The sequence below is a fragment of the Nannospalax galili genome, unplaced genomic scaffold (genome assembly GCF_000622305.1).
Source record: "Nannospalax galili isolate Female #2095 unplaced genomic scaffold, S.galili_v1.0 scaffold217, whole genome shotgun sequence".
Taxonomy (NCBI): domain Eukaryota; kingdom Metazoa; phylum Chordata; class Mammalia; order Rodentia; family Spalacidae; genus Nannospalax; species Nannospalax galili.
The window spans coordinates 498,053-515,303 of NW_008340643.1; the positions used below are offsets into that span (position 1 = coordinate 498,053).

The following is a 17,251-nucleotide window of genomic DNA, read 5'->3' on the forward strand; positions in this document are numbered from 1 at the left end:
GATTCAAAGTCCAAAACTATCATTTCAGGCGTCTAAATAAAGAGAAGAATGTGGGACTGGAGATATGGCTCAGCAGTTAAGAGCACTGACTGCTCTTGCAGAGGACCCACATGACAGCTAACGATGGTCAGTTCTAGGAGAGCAAAAGTCTTCTGGCCTCTGAAGGCATTGCAGTAATGGGTGTACTTAGTACACCCAGACAAAATACCCATATGCGTAAAACAAAAGTAAAGAACACCCCGCTTAGTAAGAAAAGAGTTTGTATATATTTATATAAACAGATTAAAGCTTCTTCATCCAGTAAAATAACCCCTAATCCTACATGACTATTGACATTTAAATTAATATAAACAATAACTCAGTGTCTCCATAGAACCAGCCACATTTCAAGTGGTTAATAGCCATTTGGGTTAGTGGTGGTTGCTCTATTGGACAGCACAAATACAGAGTGTTTTCATCTTTGCAGAAAGTGGGGTTCAGGAAACATTATCCTGAAATATGGCCACTTAGCAGATTGAGTATTTAAGGTGAAAAAAGTTGAGAAACCCACAGAAGCCCCAAAGTCCCTTCCTTGTCCTGCCGCCTCTTTCCTGAGTTGCCCTCTCCCTCCTCTACTCCCCTGAAGTGGGCCAAAAAATGAAAATTTCCTTTGCTCTTCTCCCCTGAAGCAGGCCACAAGACTTAAGAAAGTCATTCTTTGACCTTGTCACCTAAAGACCATCATGTGACAGGTGTCCTTCCCTGTTCTCAGAAGGAAGGATTGTCACACAGGATACAAAGAAGGAATTGAGCAAACAGGCCATGCTAAGTTTCCCCAGTTTCTTACTGCTATATCACGTGCCACCTTGTCTTCCAGTTGTACCTCTGCATATGCCTATCCATACAAATACACAGACTTCCCCATTTCTTTAGTTTCACTTAGTTTGGTTTTGTAGTGGGGCTGGACCTCGACTGAGTGCATGCTAGGTAAGTGCTTTACCACTGAACCATACCCTCAACCCCAAGACTTCATTTTTTTTTAACTTTTATCAAAATTATGAGCTTTAGGGCTGGAGAGCTGGTGCAGCCATTAAAGACTCAGGCTCACAACCCAAAACACAGAAGTATGGGCTTAATTACAGCATTCTTCATGAATATTTTTTCTTATTGGCCCTCCTCCTCTTCTTGCCCCCTTTTCCCTGCCTACCCTTCTCCTGGTCCATTCCTACCTTCCAATAACTATTTCCCCTTCTGCTTCCATATCACCTGTGGCTAGTTACACATCTTGGATATTGCGAATAGTACAACAATAAATATGGATGTGCAATGTCTCTATAGTAGGCTAATTTACTTAAGAGTCTTTTGTCCTTGGGGTAAATACCCAGGAGTGGTTAGCTGAATCATATGGTAGTTCTATTTTTAGTAGGTTTTTTTAACCTCTACACCGATTTCCATAAAGATTAAACCAATTTACACCCCTACAGGCAGTGAATAAAGGTTCTTCTCCACGTCACACCCTTCTCTTTATTTCTGAAGAGTCCTGTGCCATGTTAAAACTTAAGTAAATCTATGTGTGCATGTGCATGTGTGTGTGTGTATGTGTGTGTGTGTGTGTGTGTGTGTGTGTGTGTGTTTAGGTTCGAGGATAGCCTCAGGTGTTGTTCCTCAGGAGTGTTCTGCCCTTTTTTTGAGACATGGTCTCTCATTGGCTTGAAACTGGACAAGTAGACTAGGCTGGCTCTCCAGCAAGCCCTGGGGATTCTTCTGTATCCTCTTCCCTATTGTGCCCAGCGTTTGAAATGTGGGTTCTGGGACTGAACTAAGATCTTTATTCTTGCATATGAAGCACTTTAAGGGTGGAGCTATCTCCACAGTCTCAATTTTCATGTTTTTATTAATCTCTCTTTTGTCATAAGGAATCTCAGCCATGAACCTTACAATAGATAAAGAAAAGATGATAATTTTCTCATCACTGGCACCGAAGCTCCCCTTCTCCTTTTCTGCAACAAATCCTTTTATTTCTGTTCTGAATATAAAACAATACAATATTGTAAAAATTTCAAAAGAAAGCTGAGTGTAGAAAATGGGAAATATAAATCGTTCCCTCCACTTTGCTCTTTAACAAGTAAATCTGATGCCCACAAAACCCCAAACAAAACAAAACAAAAAACCCTTTCAGCTTGAGAGTAGGGTTTTATCTTTTTCATCATCATAATAAAAGCTACCATTCAACAAATACATGTTTACTCATTCTGTGGCCACATTGGTGTGTCTCCCGTGAATGTGGCACTGGACTGGGACTCAGGTCCTCTGAAACAGCAGCCTTGTTCTTTACCTGGGTGGGGGGGGCGATCTTGAAGACCTGGAAGAAGACAGACCACAGGGCAATGCCCATGGAGAATACTTCAATGCCTATGCTGTGATGGGAGTTGAGGGAGTATGTCTCAACCTGGGAAGGTTCAAGGTCAGCCCTGATCTGCAACCACCACATTGGTCTCTCTTCTAGGCCCTTGTTCCACTGTTAGTCACCTGCTATTGGCAGAATGGACCCTCTAGGGTAGCAGTGAAAGGAAAGGAATGCTCACGTTTTTCATTGCTGTCATTTTTGGGTTTTTTTTTGAGACCAAGTCTCATGTAGCTCAGGTTAGCCTCGAACTTGCTTTGTAGCTAAGGTTGCCCTTGAACTCTTTAAATTTATTTAATTAAAAATATTTTTTATGTCTATGAACATATTGCCTGCATGTATTGTTAGTGCACCCATGTTGTGCAGTGCCCACAGAGGTCAGAAGAGGGCATTGGATCCCCTGGAACTAGAGTTACAAACAGTTGTTAGCTGCTGTGTGAGTGCTGGGAAGTGAACCCAGGTCCTCTGTAAGAGCAGCCAATGCTCCTAACCACTGAGCCATTTCTCCAGCCCCTTATTTAATTTTTTAAAAAATATTTTATGTGTATGAGTGTTTTGCCTGCACATATGTAAGTGTATCATGTGTATAGTGTCCACAGAGGGCAGAAGAGGGCATCTGATCCCCTGGAACTGGAGTTATGGATGGCTGTTAGTTGCCATGTAGATTCTGGGAACTGAACCCAGGTCCTGAGTGTTGAGATTATAGGCATGTGCCACACCATTCTGAGCTTGGACACACCATCTTCATAGGAGGTCACCATAGTACTTGCTATGGCCTAATTGTTTGGATACTCCCCTCCCCCTGTTGAATTCCAATGTTGAAATGTCTTTACCAATGTGATTAGTAATGTGATTGGTAGAGCCTTTGGAAGGTGACTGTCACCTTTGAGCAGTGATTAGGTTGTCTGTCTTCATCAGTGAGACTAGTGCTCTAATAAGAAGACCCAGAGAGCTAGTTATTGCTTCCATATGTGAGGACATAGAGGAAAAGCACCATCTATGGATCAGAGGGCAGGCATCACCAGACACAGAATCTGTTGGGACCTTGATTAGTGACATCCCAGCCTCTAGAACTGTGACCCAAAATACAGCTCTGTTGTCATAAGTACCCCAGTTTGTGGTATTTTGTTGTATTATAGCTGACTGAACAGTCAAAGTACCACAGTGCCAAAGCCTGTGCTGACAGAAGAGGTTGCCGTTGAAGATAGAGAAATGGTTCAGCAGTTAAGTGAGCTGCTTTTGCAGAAAACCTGGGTTTGGTTCCTAGCACCTATATGGCAGCTCACATCAACCTGCAACTCCAGTTTTAGGGGATTCAGCATCTTCTTTTGCCTCCTGTGGGCATGCATGTGGAACACACACATACATATAGACACTCACATACACATAAAATACAAAAAATAAAATTATCTTTTAAAAAGATGCTACCAAGCTGGGCATAGTGATGCATGCCTTTAATCCCAGCACTCAGGAGGCAGAGGCAGGCAGATCTCTGTGAGATCAAGGCCAGCCTGGTCTCCATAGTGAGCTCCAGGTTGGCTGTTGTTACAGGGAGACCCTGTCTCAAAAAGACCAAAAACAAAACAATACAAAACAAAAAGATGTGCCGGGCATGGTGGCGCATGCCTTTAATCCAAGCACTTGGGCACTTGGGAGGCAGAGGCAGGCATCTCTGTGAGTTCAAGGCCAGCCTGGTCTACATAGTGAGTTCCAGGACAGCTGGGGCTACATGGAGACGCTCTTCCAAAAAGACCAAAAAAAAAAAAAAAAAAAAAAAAAAGATGTTGCCAATCACTTTATATTTCAAATCCACTGAGTTCTTTCTTGTATTACCCTCTCATCACCCCTCTGCCATATTGGGTGTGCTCAGCCTCTCCTTTCTTCCTTCAGTTTCCACCACTCTGAATAGCCTTTGTTTCCTTTGCAAGCTTGGCTTACTACACACACACACACACACACACACACACACACACACACACACCATAGATATTGCTGAAGTCAAGTTTTAGACTCTTGCATTGAATGGCTTATTGGATTTCTATCTGTACATTTCTCTTTCTGCCAAAAATAGGAACCACTCAAATGTCAGTAAGGCATGGAGCAGCCAAATTCTTCTATGCTTCTGTTGGGAGTGGAAGGCAGTGTAGGTTCTCTGGCTGTTTGATGATTTATACTAATACTGAACATATGTGTTCCCTTTAACATAACTATTCCTCTCCTAACTAGAAATGTATTCCTGTGTTCTTCCAAAACAAAACAAAACTTGTCCTAGATTATTCATGGAAGCTGTACTTGTAATATCCTTCAACTGGAAGCACTCATGTGACCATCAAGAGTACAGATATGGGGCTGAAGAGATGGCTCAGTGGTGAAGAGCACTGTTTACTCTTGCAGAAGATATGGGTTCATTTCCCTGCATCCACATGCTGGTGAACAACCATTCATAACTCTAGTTCCAAGGAATCCATTTCCCTTTTCTGGCCTCCCTGAGGACTGCATGTGAGTGTACATATAAAATTTTTTAATTTAAAAGAGTACAGATACATTGTGATAAATTCCCACAATGGAATACTATGCCACAATGAAAATAACCAAAAGTAGAACAATACAAGTTAAAAATGGGACTTCATCTCTCCATCCCACAGCTGCTGCCTGCTCTTAGCACTTCCTCCTTTGCCCTGAACACTAAGGACAGCTGCTCTCTCACCCACCCTCCATCTGCCAAAGCAGAGAAATGAAACTCACCTGCTCAAAACCCTCCAGTGGGTTCCCTTATGTACATTTCTTTATCTCTGTATGAATACAATACATTGTTCAGAATCACTGTGATCCGTCTTCTCCCACCCAGCTCTCCTTATGCACATTTTGTGCTGTGTATTTCTTGCTGTGTATTTCCACAGGATTTTTCCCCCTCAAATCCTCCTACTTGTCCTTCACCAACTTCTCTCCCTCCAAGTCCCCTCTGCTATTAAGAGGACTTTTCCTAACCCCTAACTTATGGTCTTTTGCCCAACATTTTTCTCTTTCTTTCTTCCTCCCCACCCCATTTCTTTTTTTCAATAGAACCAGAAATGGGGATATAGCTCAGCTGGAAGAATGCTTGCTTAGCATGCATAAAGACCTGGGTTTCATCCCAGTACCACATAAACCGTACATGGTTATCATGCATGCCTATAATTCCAGCACTTGGGTGATGGAGTCAGGAGAACCAGAAGTTCAATGTCATCCTTTGCTACATAGTGAATTCAAAGCCAGCCTGAAGCCAGCATGAGCTATATGACACCACTGAGCTATATTGCTGGTCCCTGGGAATGAGAAGTTAGTGCCTGTTTGACTTGGTGGTTAATCAGGAGGCACTCTGCCCCACCTCCCACCCTCCTCCCACCTGTCAGCTGCATAAACATCAGTTTGCCAAGACTCTTAGGAGGAGACTAAAAGTGAGGGGTCAAAGGCCAAATCTGTCATTGAAGAGTATCTACTCAACTGCAGCTGAGCCAATCCACAGTTCATAAGAGGCTCAACATAGGGCCTTCAGGACTTTTGCATCCTCCCATGTCCCTGGAGGGGTAGGGGCGGGCCACTGTCTACTGTGGAATGATGCCTCCAAAGGCGGTCCTGATATCGGGCTGTTCCTGTGTACAGGTTAGTTTGGGGCTGATTTCTTGCAGGTTTTTCCCACCCCCTCCCAGGCTCCCCTCCCTAGTAAGCATTTTGCAGGCATCCTAGAAATTCTGAGGTGCCAGCTCCTTATGGAAATGAGCAGAGAGAGAACAGCAGGCATTTTACAGGAAACGCTGTCACCAAGGGAGCAACGAATGAGAAAGTGCTCCTGCAGTTCCCCAAATGATTTAATCACCCAAACAACTGGGGAACAAAAGCAGAAGTATTTTTTTTTTATCTACAGCATGTCATCATATCAGAAGATAGCATTGTTGGAGAGAAAGAAAAAAAAAAACTCACACAAAGAACCGGCAGCCTTTAAAGGGAAAATCATAAAAGATTTTGATCGTGTGGCTGCATATTTTTCTGCCTACACAGATGATTTTCATGATTCTGCCACATGTTATGTGCTCTTCATTTGTACAATATGGGCTCATGTGCCCTTTTCTCCAAAGGGCTCCTCCACTGGGGAAACCCTTGTCACCACAGCAAGAAAAGTCAAGGCGTGCCTATTTTTCTGCACAAATCTTACAAACCTGTGGAAAAAGTGTGCCTTAGAGACACAGAGATTATGTTTGTCTCTTCAACCAGGTATCACCAAATACAGCACTCTTTCCCATAAAAGCAGATGAAACTGAGGAGAAAAGCATAAAACCATGAATGATAAAAACCAGTAATGGGCCTCTTAATCTACTTGAGAAACAGGAATAAGACATGGGAGAAAGGCAGCGGGCTGTAACCAAGTCCCTCTTGGGAGGAAGAAAGAAGGAAATTGCTTCTGCTGTGCAAGTGGTGCTATTTTAGGTGACAGGCATATCCATGGGTAAAATGTTAGTCCTTCATGCTTCAACACAGATGAAGCTCAAAGACATATGCTAAGCAAAAGACAAAAGACGACATGTCCTGTGTTAGGATTTCGATGTTATGTCCAGAAGGAGGCAATCTATAAGACAGAAAGCAAATCTGTGGATGCCACGGGCGGAGGGTGGGGGATGGAGAGAATAGACAGTGAGTGTTGAATGTTTTGTGAGATAAAAATGTTCTAAAATCAGACCATGTGTGTCACAAATCTGTAAGTATATTAAAAACTATTGAACTGTACTCTTTAACTAGATGAATTAAATAGCATATAATTTACATCTCAAAAAAGTTGCTTTTTTACAAAAATCTACAATTGATGATAGTTGGCACACCTGCAAAGAGGATATAGTTACCTGTAAGATGTGGGGCTGGATAGGTGCTTTAGGTTTGTTTTTTTTCTTTTTTCCTTTATACAATAAACATGACCAGGGAATGGACTAACACATTTTAAGACAGGGTCTCACTGTGTAGGGATGGCCGGCCTGGAACTCAGAGATCTGCCTTCCTTTGCCTCCTGAGTGTTAGTATTAAAGGCATTCTACACTACACCTCACCAGGATGCATATTTTAATAATCATTATTTGCTCAGAACACAAAATGAGCAGTGAAAGATAAACAGCCCCCCAGCTCAATTCTATCACATGGGTGTTTGTCTTACCATGATGACATTTGCATTCCCAAGTGCAAAGCCCATCCATTGGTCTTATTTCATTATAATAAGGAGCTGCTATCACTGAAGAATAGAATCAGAAAAGAGTAAATGAGCCAGAGAACATTTGTGTTCAGTTCCCGGATGTCCAATTGAACACATCTTTCCCATGTGTGTTGGCTTTATGTCTCCATCTGGTCCATAAACTGATTAAATGCAGCCACTGTATCCTGTATTTGTCCTGTCTCTCCTATAGCATCCACTTTGACTCAGGGTAGAGTCCAGAGGAGGTTACGACATCATGCTGGTCCTTCTGGGATAGCTGGTTTGCTTCTAAGCAGGGTGAGAGGTAGAAGCCTGGGTTAGGTGACTGAGAGAATTTAATCTCCCCAAGCCTTTCCACTCAACCTTTCTACCTAGACAGACGGTATCTCTACTCTTTCTGGATATTTCCGGAGCTCCTTAGCCATGTACAAGATTAGACATTATAGAAAAGGAAAGAGTCCTACCATTTTCTTCTTTCCACAGCTTGTCTTTTGTTACAGATTCTGAAAAGGGCAGGTCTAATTAAAAAGTGTATGGGGCGGGGAGCTGTAGAGGTGACTCAGTGGTTCAGAGCAATGGCTGCTCTTGAAGAGGACCCAGGTTCAAATCCTAGCACTCACATGGTGGCTAACAACTGTCCCTAACTCCAGTTCCATGGGATGCCCTCTTCTGACCTCCAAGGGCATTGCAGGACACAGGTGCACCTACCTACATGTAGGCACTCATACACATAAAAAATAAAAATAAGAAGAAATAAAAAAGAAATAAAATGGCTAAGAAGAACCTTAGAAAGGTGCTTAGTAATTAGAGAAATGCAGATTAAAAACCACTTTAAGCTTCCATTGTACCCAAGTCAGACTGGCTAAGATCAAGAGAACAAAAGACTCCAAATGCTAAAGAGGATGTGGAGAAAAAGGAACGCTCATTCACTGCTGGTGGGAATGCAAACTCATGCAACCACTGTGGAAAGCATTGTGGAGAACTCTCAAAAAATTAAAAAATGAACCTACTATATGATCCTGTTATACCACTCCTTGGCATATACCCAAAGGACTCATCATATTGTACAGATACCTGTACCTCCATGTTTGTTGCTGCTCTCTTCACAATAGCTAAGAAATGAAAACAACCTAAATGTCCCTCAAATGATGAATGGTTAATGAAAATGTTGTACATCTACTCAATGAAGTTCTACTCAGCAGTAAGAAATGATGAAGTTATTTCCAGGTAAATGGATGGAACCAGAGAGTGGTATACTAAGTGAAGTAACACAAATGCAGAAAAGCAAGCGTTGTAAGTTCTCCCTCATTTGCAGATTGTAGCACCAGTCCCTTATATGTGAGTATATATATTCTGATGTAACACCAGGAGCCATGTAAAGGGAAAGGGTACCCAAAGGTAAAGGAAAAGGAAGAACTCAAAAGAGGGGGTTAGTAGGAAAAAGATGCTACCAGGGGGATGATGGGGAAAGTGGGAGTGTTCAGCAGGGAGGAAAGGAGGGAGGACCATGTAAGGAGCCATGGTGCATGTGTGTGGGGGGGAGTCAGGAGAGGAAGGATGGTGAGAGTCAAGTGGTATTGGGTGGGAGGGTGGTGATAATGGGGGTTCTGGGATTGGGGAGGGAGGAGGGAGGCCGGATGGGAGGAAAAAGAGTAGAGATGAATGAATCTTGGGGGCCTAGGAAACCCAGAGGGAAATGTGATGCCCCCCAAACCCCATGAGAAATGCCAAACAGTGTCTAAACATTAGTGCGTATGTATACCTGGGAACTGCTGGCAAGGAACACAGTGCCAGACAGAAGAGACCTCCCTTTGAGTGGTTGGTGATAGTGGACCAGGAGACTCCCAAACTAACACAGGCTATTGCCAAACCTCTTGATTATCTCCCAGAACTAGTAGATAAGACCCTACCACTGAAGACGGGATGTGCTTTGGATATAGAACTCAGAGCAATAGAGGGGGAACTGACCTGGAATCTTTCTACCTGAAGTTTAGCTATCATAATGCTGGATGATAATATGCAAACTGTCAAGGGAGAAAAATAATCAGTGGTCCAACCCAGCCCTAACAACTGGTACAGCACACTACCTCTATTAGTGCAGTAGTGGCACTGTTATGGGGAGGGGGCAATCAACAGCTATCTAATTGGACTTAAAGCCCTGTCAATGGGAGCGAACTCATGGGTGGCACTGTAAACTCAGCCAAATACACATGGCAGGAGAGGACGTAGTTCTTTGAGAAAACCCTGTGTCTTTCATATCTCTAGGCAAATGAAATTTCTTACCATATGCTAAATACGGATCCTTATATTTACAGACAAGCATACCATACACCACTCATCAAAGAAGCTCCTTGTTGCAACAGATGGAGGCTACTTCAGAATTCTATAACTGGTCGGACATAGACAATATACCTCTGAGAGATGCCAAGTATTAGGTGATACATCTACCGTTGAACCTCTACAGGTAAGGTTCATGGAACATAGTGGAACAAGGAGTAGATAAAAAACTAATGCATCCCTCAATTCTCACCAGTAAGGTTTCCTTATACAAAGAGTGCAATGCACACAGAAGGCCATAACTGGCCAAGTATTAAAGAATAAGAGACTGCAGAGTGTGTATCCTAGGACAGGACTCTTATATTGAACCCCACCATGGCTCAGGGATCACTGCAGAAGAGGGGGGCATAAAGATTATAAGAGCCAGGGCTGGTTCGTGAACACAGGGAAACAGAAGCTTTCAGGCCACTGGAAGCTTGCACATGTGAACTTGTGGCAATGGTGGCATCCAGCGCAGGACCCATGCCAACTCAATTAAACAAGGGCCCAGAGAAGAGGAGAGAAATGGGTCATGGGCCAGTCCTAGACTGGGAACTATTGGAGACTGATTGATGCTGGATGAGGAAGAGTATCCCTTATGTACGATCTCTAGATGGGCTGACTAGACTCCAGTAGACGAATCTACATTGAAGGACATATGAGTACAAATGCTTGACTGGATGGGACTTAACGTGTATGGTGGAACACACAAGGTCCGGTGGGGGGATGAGGGGGACATGGATAAGGGAGGGGGGTCCAAATTTGATTAATAACTATTATACGAATTATAAAATCTCAATAAAAATTAAAAAATAATAAAATAAAATATTTTAAAAGAATTTAAAAGAAAATAAATAAAATTAAAAGTGTATTGGGGGTTAGAGAAGTGGCTAAGAAAATTTCCTGCACTGCTCTAGGACCTGAGTTCAAATCCTTGAACCTATGTCACAAGCTGGGCCTGTAGCCCCAGTAAGTGTGAGGGATAGAGATAGGAGGATCAGTGGGGCTCAAACACGCCCCCACACAGGTGCAAATACACCACACACACACACACACACACACACACACACACACACACCATTAGTAAACTTATAAAGACTTCTTCCCAATGAGTAGCATTGTTAATCTTGAGTGTTAAGTTCTTCCAGGTATGCAGATAAGGGTTTGATGCACTTGTGCCTGTGGAGGTCAGAGGACAGTCTTAGGTGTCCTTCCTCGGGAGACGCCATCCATCTTGGTTAAAAACTGTGTGTGGTGGAACATTCTTGAAATCTCAGCACTCAGGAGTTGGAAGTAGGAGGATTGCTATGAGCTCAAAGGCTAGTCTGGGCTACTGTGTGAGATTCTATCTCAAAACAATAAGAAAAGACAGTATCTTAGGCTTTGTGATATGACCTTGGGCTTATGCTTTCACAGGTCTTTCCAAATACTAGAAATGTGACTAAATAACAGAAGTCACAAGAATGAGGACTCATAAAAGTGGGTATTTCACTACCCAATAAAATATAGGGAGAAGCTTGGCGTGGTTACAAACACATTTAATCCCAGTACTCAGGAGGCAGAGGCAGGTGAATCTCTATGAGATTCAGGCCAGCCTGGTCTATATAACAAATTCCAGACCAGACAAAGCTACGTAGAGAGACCTTGTCTTAAAAAATAAGTACATAAAATTATATATATATTATATATATACACATATATAATATATAATAGAGAAAACGGAGGACAGTGGTGTAAAGCAGATATTCTGACTCATCTGTTTCATCTTGTCTGCCAGCCAGGTCATTTACAGAGCAGAGAGGCCTTGTCTTCCCTGTAACACTCATAATGCACAATAACCAGAAAAAGACATTCAGTTTCCTTCCTTCCTTCCTTCTTTCTTTCCTTCCTTCCTTCCTTCCTTCCTTCCTTCCTTCCTTCCTTCCTTCCTTCCTTCCTCCCTCCCTCCCTCCCTCCTTCCCTTCTTCCTTTCCTCCCTCCTGCCCTACCTCCCTTCCTTCCAGACATGATCTTACTATGTAGTTTAGGATAGCCCAGATCCTTCCCCATCTTTTAACCTCCCCCTTCTTCTTTGAGACCGAGTCTCAGGTAGCCCAGACTGGCCTCAAATGCTGTGCAACTGAAGCTTTTTCTGTCTTAGTCTGCCTAGTGCTAGGATTGCTGGTGTGTGGAACTATGCCAGACAAAGGATTAGTTGTTTTTTTCCAGTGTTCCTGGAGTTTGAACTCAGGGCCTCATGAAGGCTAGGCACAATGCATCATTGAACTACATTCATAGCTCTTCTACCAGTTTCTAATGTCTGCATGAATGAACTAAGAATTCTGAATTGATGGGTACTTGAAACTTGAAAGAGGTGTGAAAGAGTATTATTTCTGAGCTTGAGAATTTAAAAGTTGATTTGATTGACATTTTAAAGATTTGACTTTAATTTGTGCCTCCTAGGGACACATTTAGACATTTTTAAAGTGATGGAGTGGATTGAGTCTTTAGGGTTTTCTGACTCTCAGATTATTTTATTAGATTTATATTAGATTCCAGTGGTACTTGGCCTTATGCTAATCCATATTTAAACTAGGATGACCCTTTGTCCTGATTTGACTGGGACAGTCCTGGTTACACTTGTCCCAGCAGAGCTATTAATAGCTTCACCCTTTACCATCAATAATAGGTTTAGAAGATTAAATTCTACAACTGCTCTAACTTTGACTCATCTCAAAGTTTCAACAATACATGCTTTCTCAGTCATTGTTGTAATTTACAGTTTTATACAATGTCTGAGGCTTTTCTCTCTTTCTTTTGGATTTTAAACATCTTTTGAACTTTAGAAGGTTCCCATAGAACCATGAAGCCAGTAGCAAGACAATAAAAAGCATAACCACACAAAGATGACTGTTGTTTATTTATAACCCTTTAGCTAATTAAAGTGCTATTCTCTAATAATTTTATTATTCAGGTATTTCTATTTATCAACTATTGTCTTAATTAATTGCATTATTAAGTGTGTAATGAATGCCAATGGCTGAATCACACATACCTTCATAGCCAAAGAGAAGTAGTAAGAGGAATCCTTCTATCTTGCACGGCATTTTCCCCTAGTCCTTGGCCACAGTTCTACCTAACTGAAGTGGGGAGCCAGCCTAGGAGCAGGCGATTAACTTGAGCACTGGACTCACTAAGCATCTTACTCTGTTTAGTTCTTAGATCTTCCACTGGGCCCCCTCAAGTTAACCCACACAGTTACTGGCCTCAACAAGAATTTTCAGAGAACACATCGTCGACTTAGGTTCTCATTCAGGAAAGGAGATACTGGTTTTGTTCTATCTTTAAATATAAGGGGAGCAATAAAGGGAAATAGACACTAGAATCAGTTTTTAATTCTTTTAATCAGGGTTTTAATTCTTTTATTGTCATTCTTTTCTAGGGAGTGATCTTGAATAAACAGATATTCACCATTTGTAGGGAAATGCCACAGAATGCCCTCTCCCAGAAGAGCTTGGCATCATGTTGACACCTACTCACTCAGGGAGGAAATTCCAGTGTGACCACTTGTGCTGTGACTCCAAGGCAAATATATTCTATCTGCAAAATAATGATAATAATGTCTACTTCAGGGGCTGGAAAGATGGCTCGGTGGCTAGGAGCACTGGCTGCTCTTGCAGAGGCCCCAGATTCAGTTCCCAGGACCCACATGGTGGCTCACAATCCTCCATAATTCCAGATCCAGGGAATCTGACGCCCTTTTCTGGCCTCTGAAGGCACTGCATGCATGTGATGTACCTAAATACATGCAGGCAAAACATTCATACATATAAAATAAAAATAAATATTTTTTTAAAATAATGTCCATGTCATAGAGTATTTTGAGGCTTTTTGTGCATTTTGTATCATTCCGCTTTAAGATCATAAGGCTAGAGATGTAGCTCACCTTGATTCCCTGCATTACAAAACAAAACACTTAGATTGATGTTTGACATTCTTAGCTATCATCATTACATAGCAGTTCAAAATAAAGTTGATGGGAGGAAAAAAGTAGTGGTTGATGAATATAGAGTTTCAGTTTTACAAGATGAAGAGATCTGTTCACAGAAACATGAAAAGATTAACATTACTGAACTGTATATTTTAATACTTAAAATGGCATGAAAGCTGTGTGTGGTGGATGGACTATACCTTTGGTTCCAACACTAGGCAGTCAGAGGGCAGTGGATGGAGGCCAGCCTGGTCTGTATAGGGAATTCCAGGCCAGTCAGGGCTACACAGTGAGACTCTGCCTTAAAAAAAAGATGGCTTAAAAAAAGAATAAGTTATTAACAACAGGAAAATTATGTTTTTTTGAGTTAGAAAAACATCTAAATGTATATACTGTATAATAAAAACTATGTGAAAAAAACACAAGAAAAATATTGAAGTTTGCTGGGTGTGGTGAATCATGCCTTTAATCCAAGCATTAGGGAGGTAGAGACACTCAGATCTGAGAGTTCCAGGCCAGCTGAGGCTACTCAGTGAGATGTCTCAAAAAACAAAAAACAAAAAAACAACAAAAAATCAAACACACACACACACACACACACACACACACACACACACACACCATAACTGAAGTTTCTTTTTCCTTTTAGTTCTTTGCCACTACCATCCCACGCTGGCCCATACCCAGGGCCTTCAGAGCCCCAGATATTTTTCATTCATTCCTTTTGTCAAAGATGAAAAAGCCCCCACCCACCGAAAGAGTTTCCTTTCTCATAGTGAAACTGTAATGAAAGAGTAAGAAGCAAAAACAAAATAAACATTTGGTCATCCAGTCAGCATTAACTGGATATCTATAAATCCTGACGCTGGGGGACGGGGGTGGTGAGAGTAATCAGAATGCCAAGTGTATGCCAGGCGCATACCTTTAATTCTAGCTTTTGGAAAGCAGAGGCAGGTGGATTTCTGTGAGTTTGGGGCAGTCTAGTCTACACAGCAAGTTCCAGGCCTGCCAGGGCTGTCTCAAAAACAAAACAAAACAAAACAAAACAAAACAAAACAAAGCAAAACAAAACAAAAATACCCACAGGATGCCTTATATACATGTGTGAAATTGTCAAAGAATAAAGGTAATGAATAAATTAAAAAAGCCTGGCATTTAGGCTGGGCATGGTGGCGTGCACCCCCAGTCCTAGCCCTCGGGAGGCACAGGCAGGTGGATCTCTGCAAGATTGAGGCCACCTGGTTCACATCGTGACTTCCAGGCGGGCTGGGACTAGGGATACCCAGTCCAAAAAAAAAAAAAAAAAAAATTCTGGCATTTATTTTATATTGTATATGAATTCTTCCTTAAATGGGTGAGTATTCCACCAACCCTACAGTCGTATTAAAAAGGACTGCTGCTTCTCTCGCTCTGCATGTTAGAGTTTAATGAAATGCTAAATCTTTAATCATAATCATAGCCAACCTTTAATAATTTTGCCTCAGTCATGGCACTGTTGTGTGGACGTATTTTCGCTGCAGGCTTTGGGGACTGGTCAGTTCTGGCTCCGGGGGAAAGGTGCTCCCCATGAATTGCCAGGGAGTAACGCTGAGAGGTGGGGCAGGTGCCTGCCAAGGCCACTCACTCGTCCTGTCTCCACTTTGCCCTATTTCTGGGGTCTGGCGATGGTGGCCGTGATCTTGACAGATAAGTGCCTTGTAATTTCGATTCTAAGCTATTAGGGTGACAAGGATTTAAAAAAAAAAAAAAAAGATAAGGGTAAGAAGAAAATACTTACGAAGTAACCTTTTTTCTCTAATATTAAGACACGTCAAAAGGAAAGATCACTTTCCGCTTTTGGTTCCACTGGGGCTCGAACCCAGGACCTTCTGCGTGTAAAGCAGACGTGATAACCGCTACACTATGGAACCCTCGCGATAGAAGGGGTACTTAGGAGCATATTTGAGAGATTCCGTCAGAGCAACGCCCTCACGGAAAGCCCCGCCTTACTCCGAGGCCCCGCCCTATCTCTGAGGCGCGGTATTCAAAGCGGGATTTTGGCCCCTGGCTTCAGAGTTCAGATTCTCCGCATCTAGGCACCTGGGTTGGGCCTGGTCCCGGTCACCTCTCTTGACCGAGTCCGCTGCCCCCCCCCCAATTTCCTATTCTAAACTTCTCAGCCTGGGCTGAGGCTATAGGTGTCTTGGCACAGCTGCTCCTGGCAACTTCCCTTAGCTCTTGAGGGACCAGCCCTTTCCCTTGTTCCTCACTGGGAAACAACCTTGAGCTACTGGACTGTCTTGTCCTGTCATCAGAAGGTCAGCGCTTCTGGCAGCGTGGGAGTTCCGAGCAGGGAGGATGAAAAGCGTCCTGGAGCTGAAGAAATCAGGCAGCGGTAGGGTTTGGGGGTGAGACACCGTGTTTATATTGGCATCTGTCTTGCCAGACTTGGAAAAGGCCCAAGGCTGTGGCTCCTAGGCTCTTCTGACCTTTCCCAACATTCTTTCCCCTCCTAAAGCTACCTTCCATTTGGTCCCATTTGTCAAGGGCTAGAAGGAGTAGTGGTTGTGTGGCCAACTCTTCGTAGCCGCCAATCACAAAAGTTGGGGCTTAAATGCAAAATGATGGTCCGGTATTCGTGATTTATGAAGAACACAAACTGTACCTGCCAAGCATTAAGCCCAGTACTCTGCCACTGCCCCTCCTGTGCTTCTAGGAATGTGGTCCTGGTAAGGTTTCCCGATTCTCCACCAAAGAGCCCCTAAAGTGTCTTTTTTTTTTTTTTTTTTTTTTTTTTTTTTTTTTTTTTGGCCTTCTCTGGAACTTATGGATGAATTTTTGTCATTATTTCTAGGCTTGCTCACCATCTGCCAGCTTGAAAACCTAAAAACCATTTGGGGCCATCATGTGCACATGACCTAGAGGTGGCAGTTGTCTTTTCCCCTGGAACCTACCTCTGAGACTGGCAGGATATTGGATAAATGAAACTGATTAGAAACAACTCTGGTCTACCAACCCCTGCTTTTCTGAGAAGGCCAGGGGAAGAAACAGGTAGGGGGAATAAGCATTGAATTTGGGGGTCATGAGCTGAATTTCAGTCCAGTTGTGGCTACTCACCAGCTGTGTACTCTTGAGTTAGCCAATTCAACCTACCAGATCCCATCTCTTATGAAATACAAGGATTGGGCTAGATAATCCTATTTTTATTCTGGGTCTAAAGGATATCTTCATTTTCCACATAGAAGAATGAAGCCAGTTATCTGCTGTGATATATAGTATTGATAATTTATATATATATATATTTTTTTTCTCCACAGAACTAGTTAATGTTATTATCTCAGTTTTCTAAGTACTTTTTTTTTTTTTTTTTAACCAATGTCTCATACAT

The 17,251-nt window shown here is 42.5% G+C and overlaps 1 protein-coding gene and 1 non-coding gene across 2 annotated transcripts in view; both read right to left on the reverse strand.

The window, feature by feature from the left end:
• The window catches only part of Rs1 (retinoschisin 1), a 33,767-nt gene extending 20,744 nt beyond the window's left edge, over positions 1-13,023 (reverse strand). The window contains exon 1 of the mRNA XM_008835687.1: positions 12,949-13,023. Coding sequence (XP_008833909.1) covers positions 12,949-13,000 — 52 coding nt within the window. The 5' untranslated portion in view covers positions 13,001-13,023. The remainder of the gene's footprint in view (positions 1-12,948) is intronic.
• Positions 13,024-15,721: 2,698 nt separating this feature from the next.
• Positions 15,722-15,794, reverse strand: Trnav-uac. Its single transcript has one exon. It is a non-coding gene; the product is annotated as a tRNA-Val (tRNA).
• Between the last annotated feature and the right edge of the window lie 1,457 nt (positions 15,795-17,251).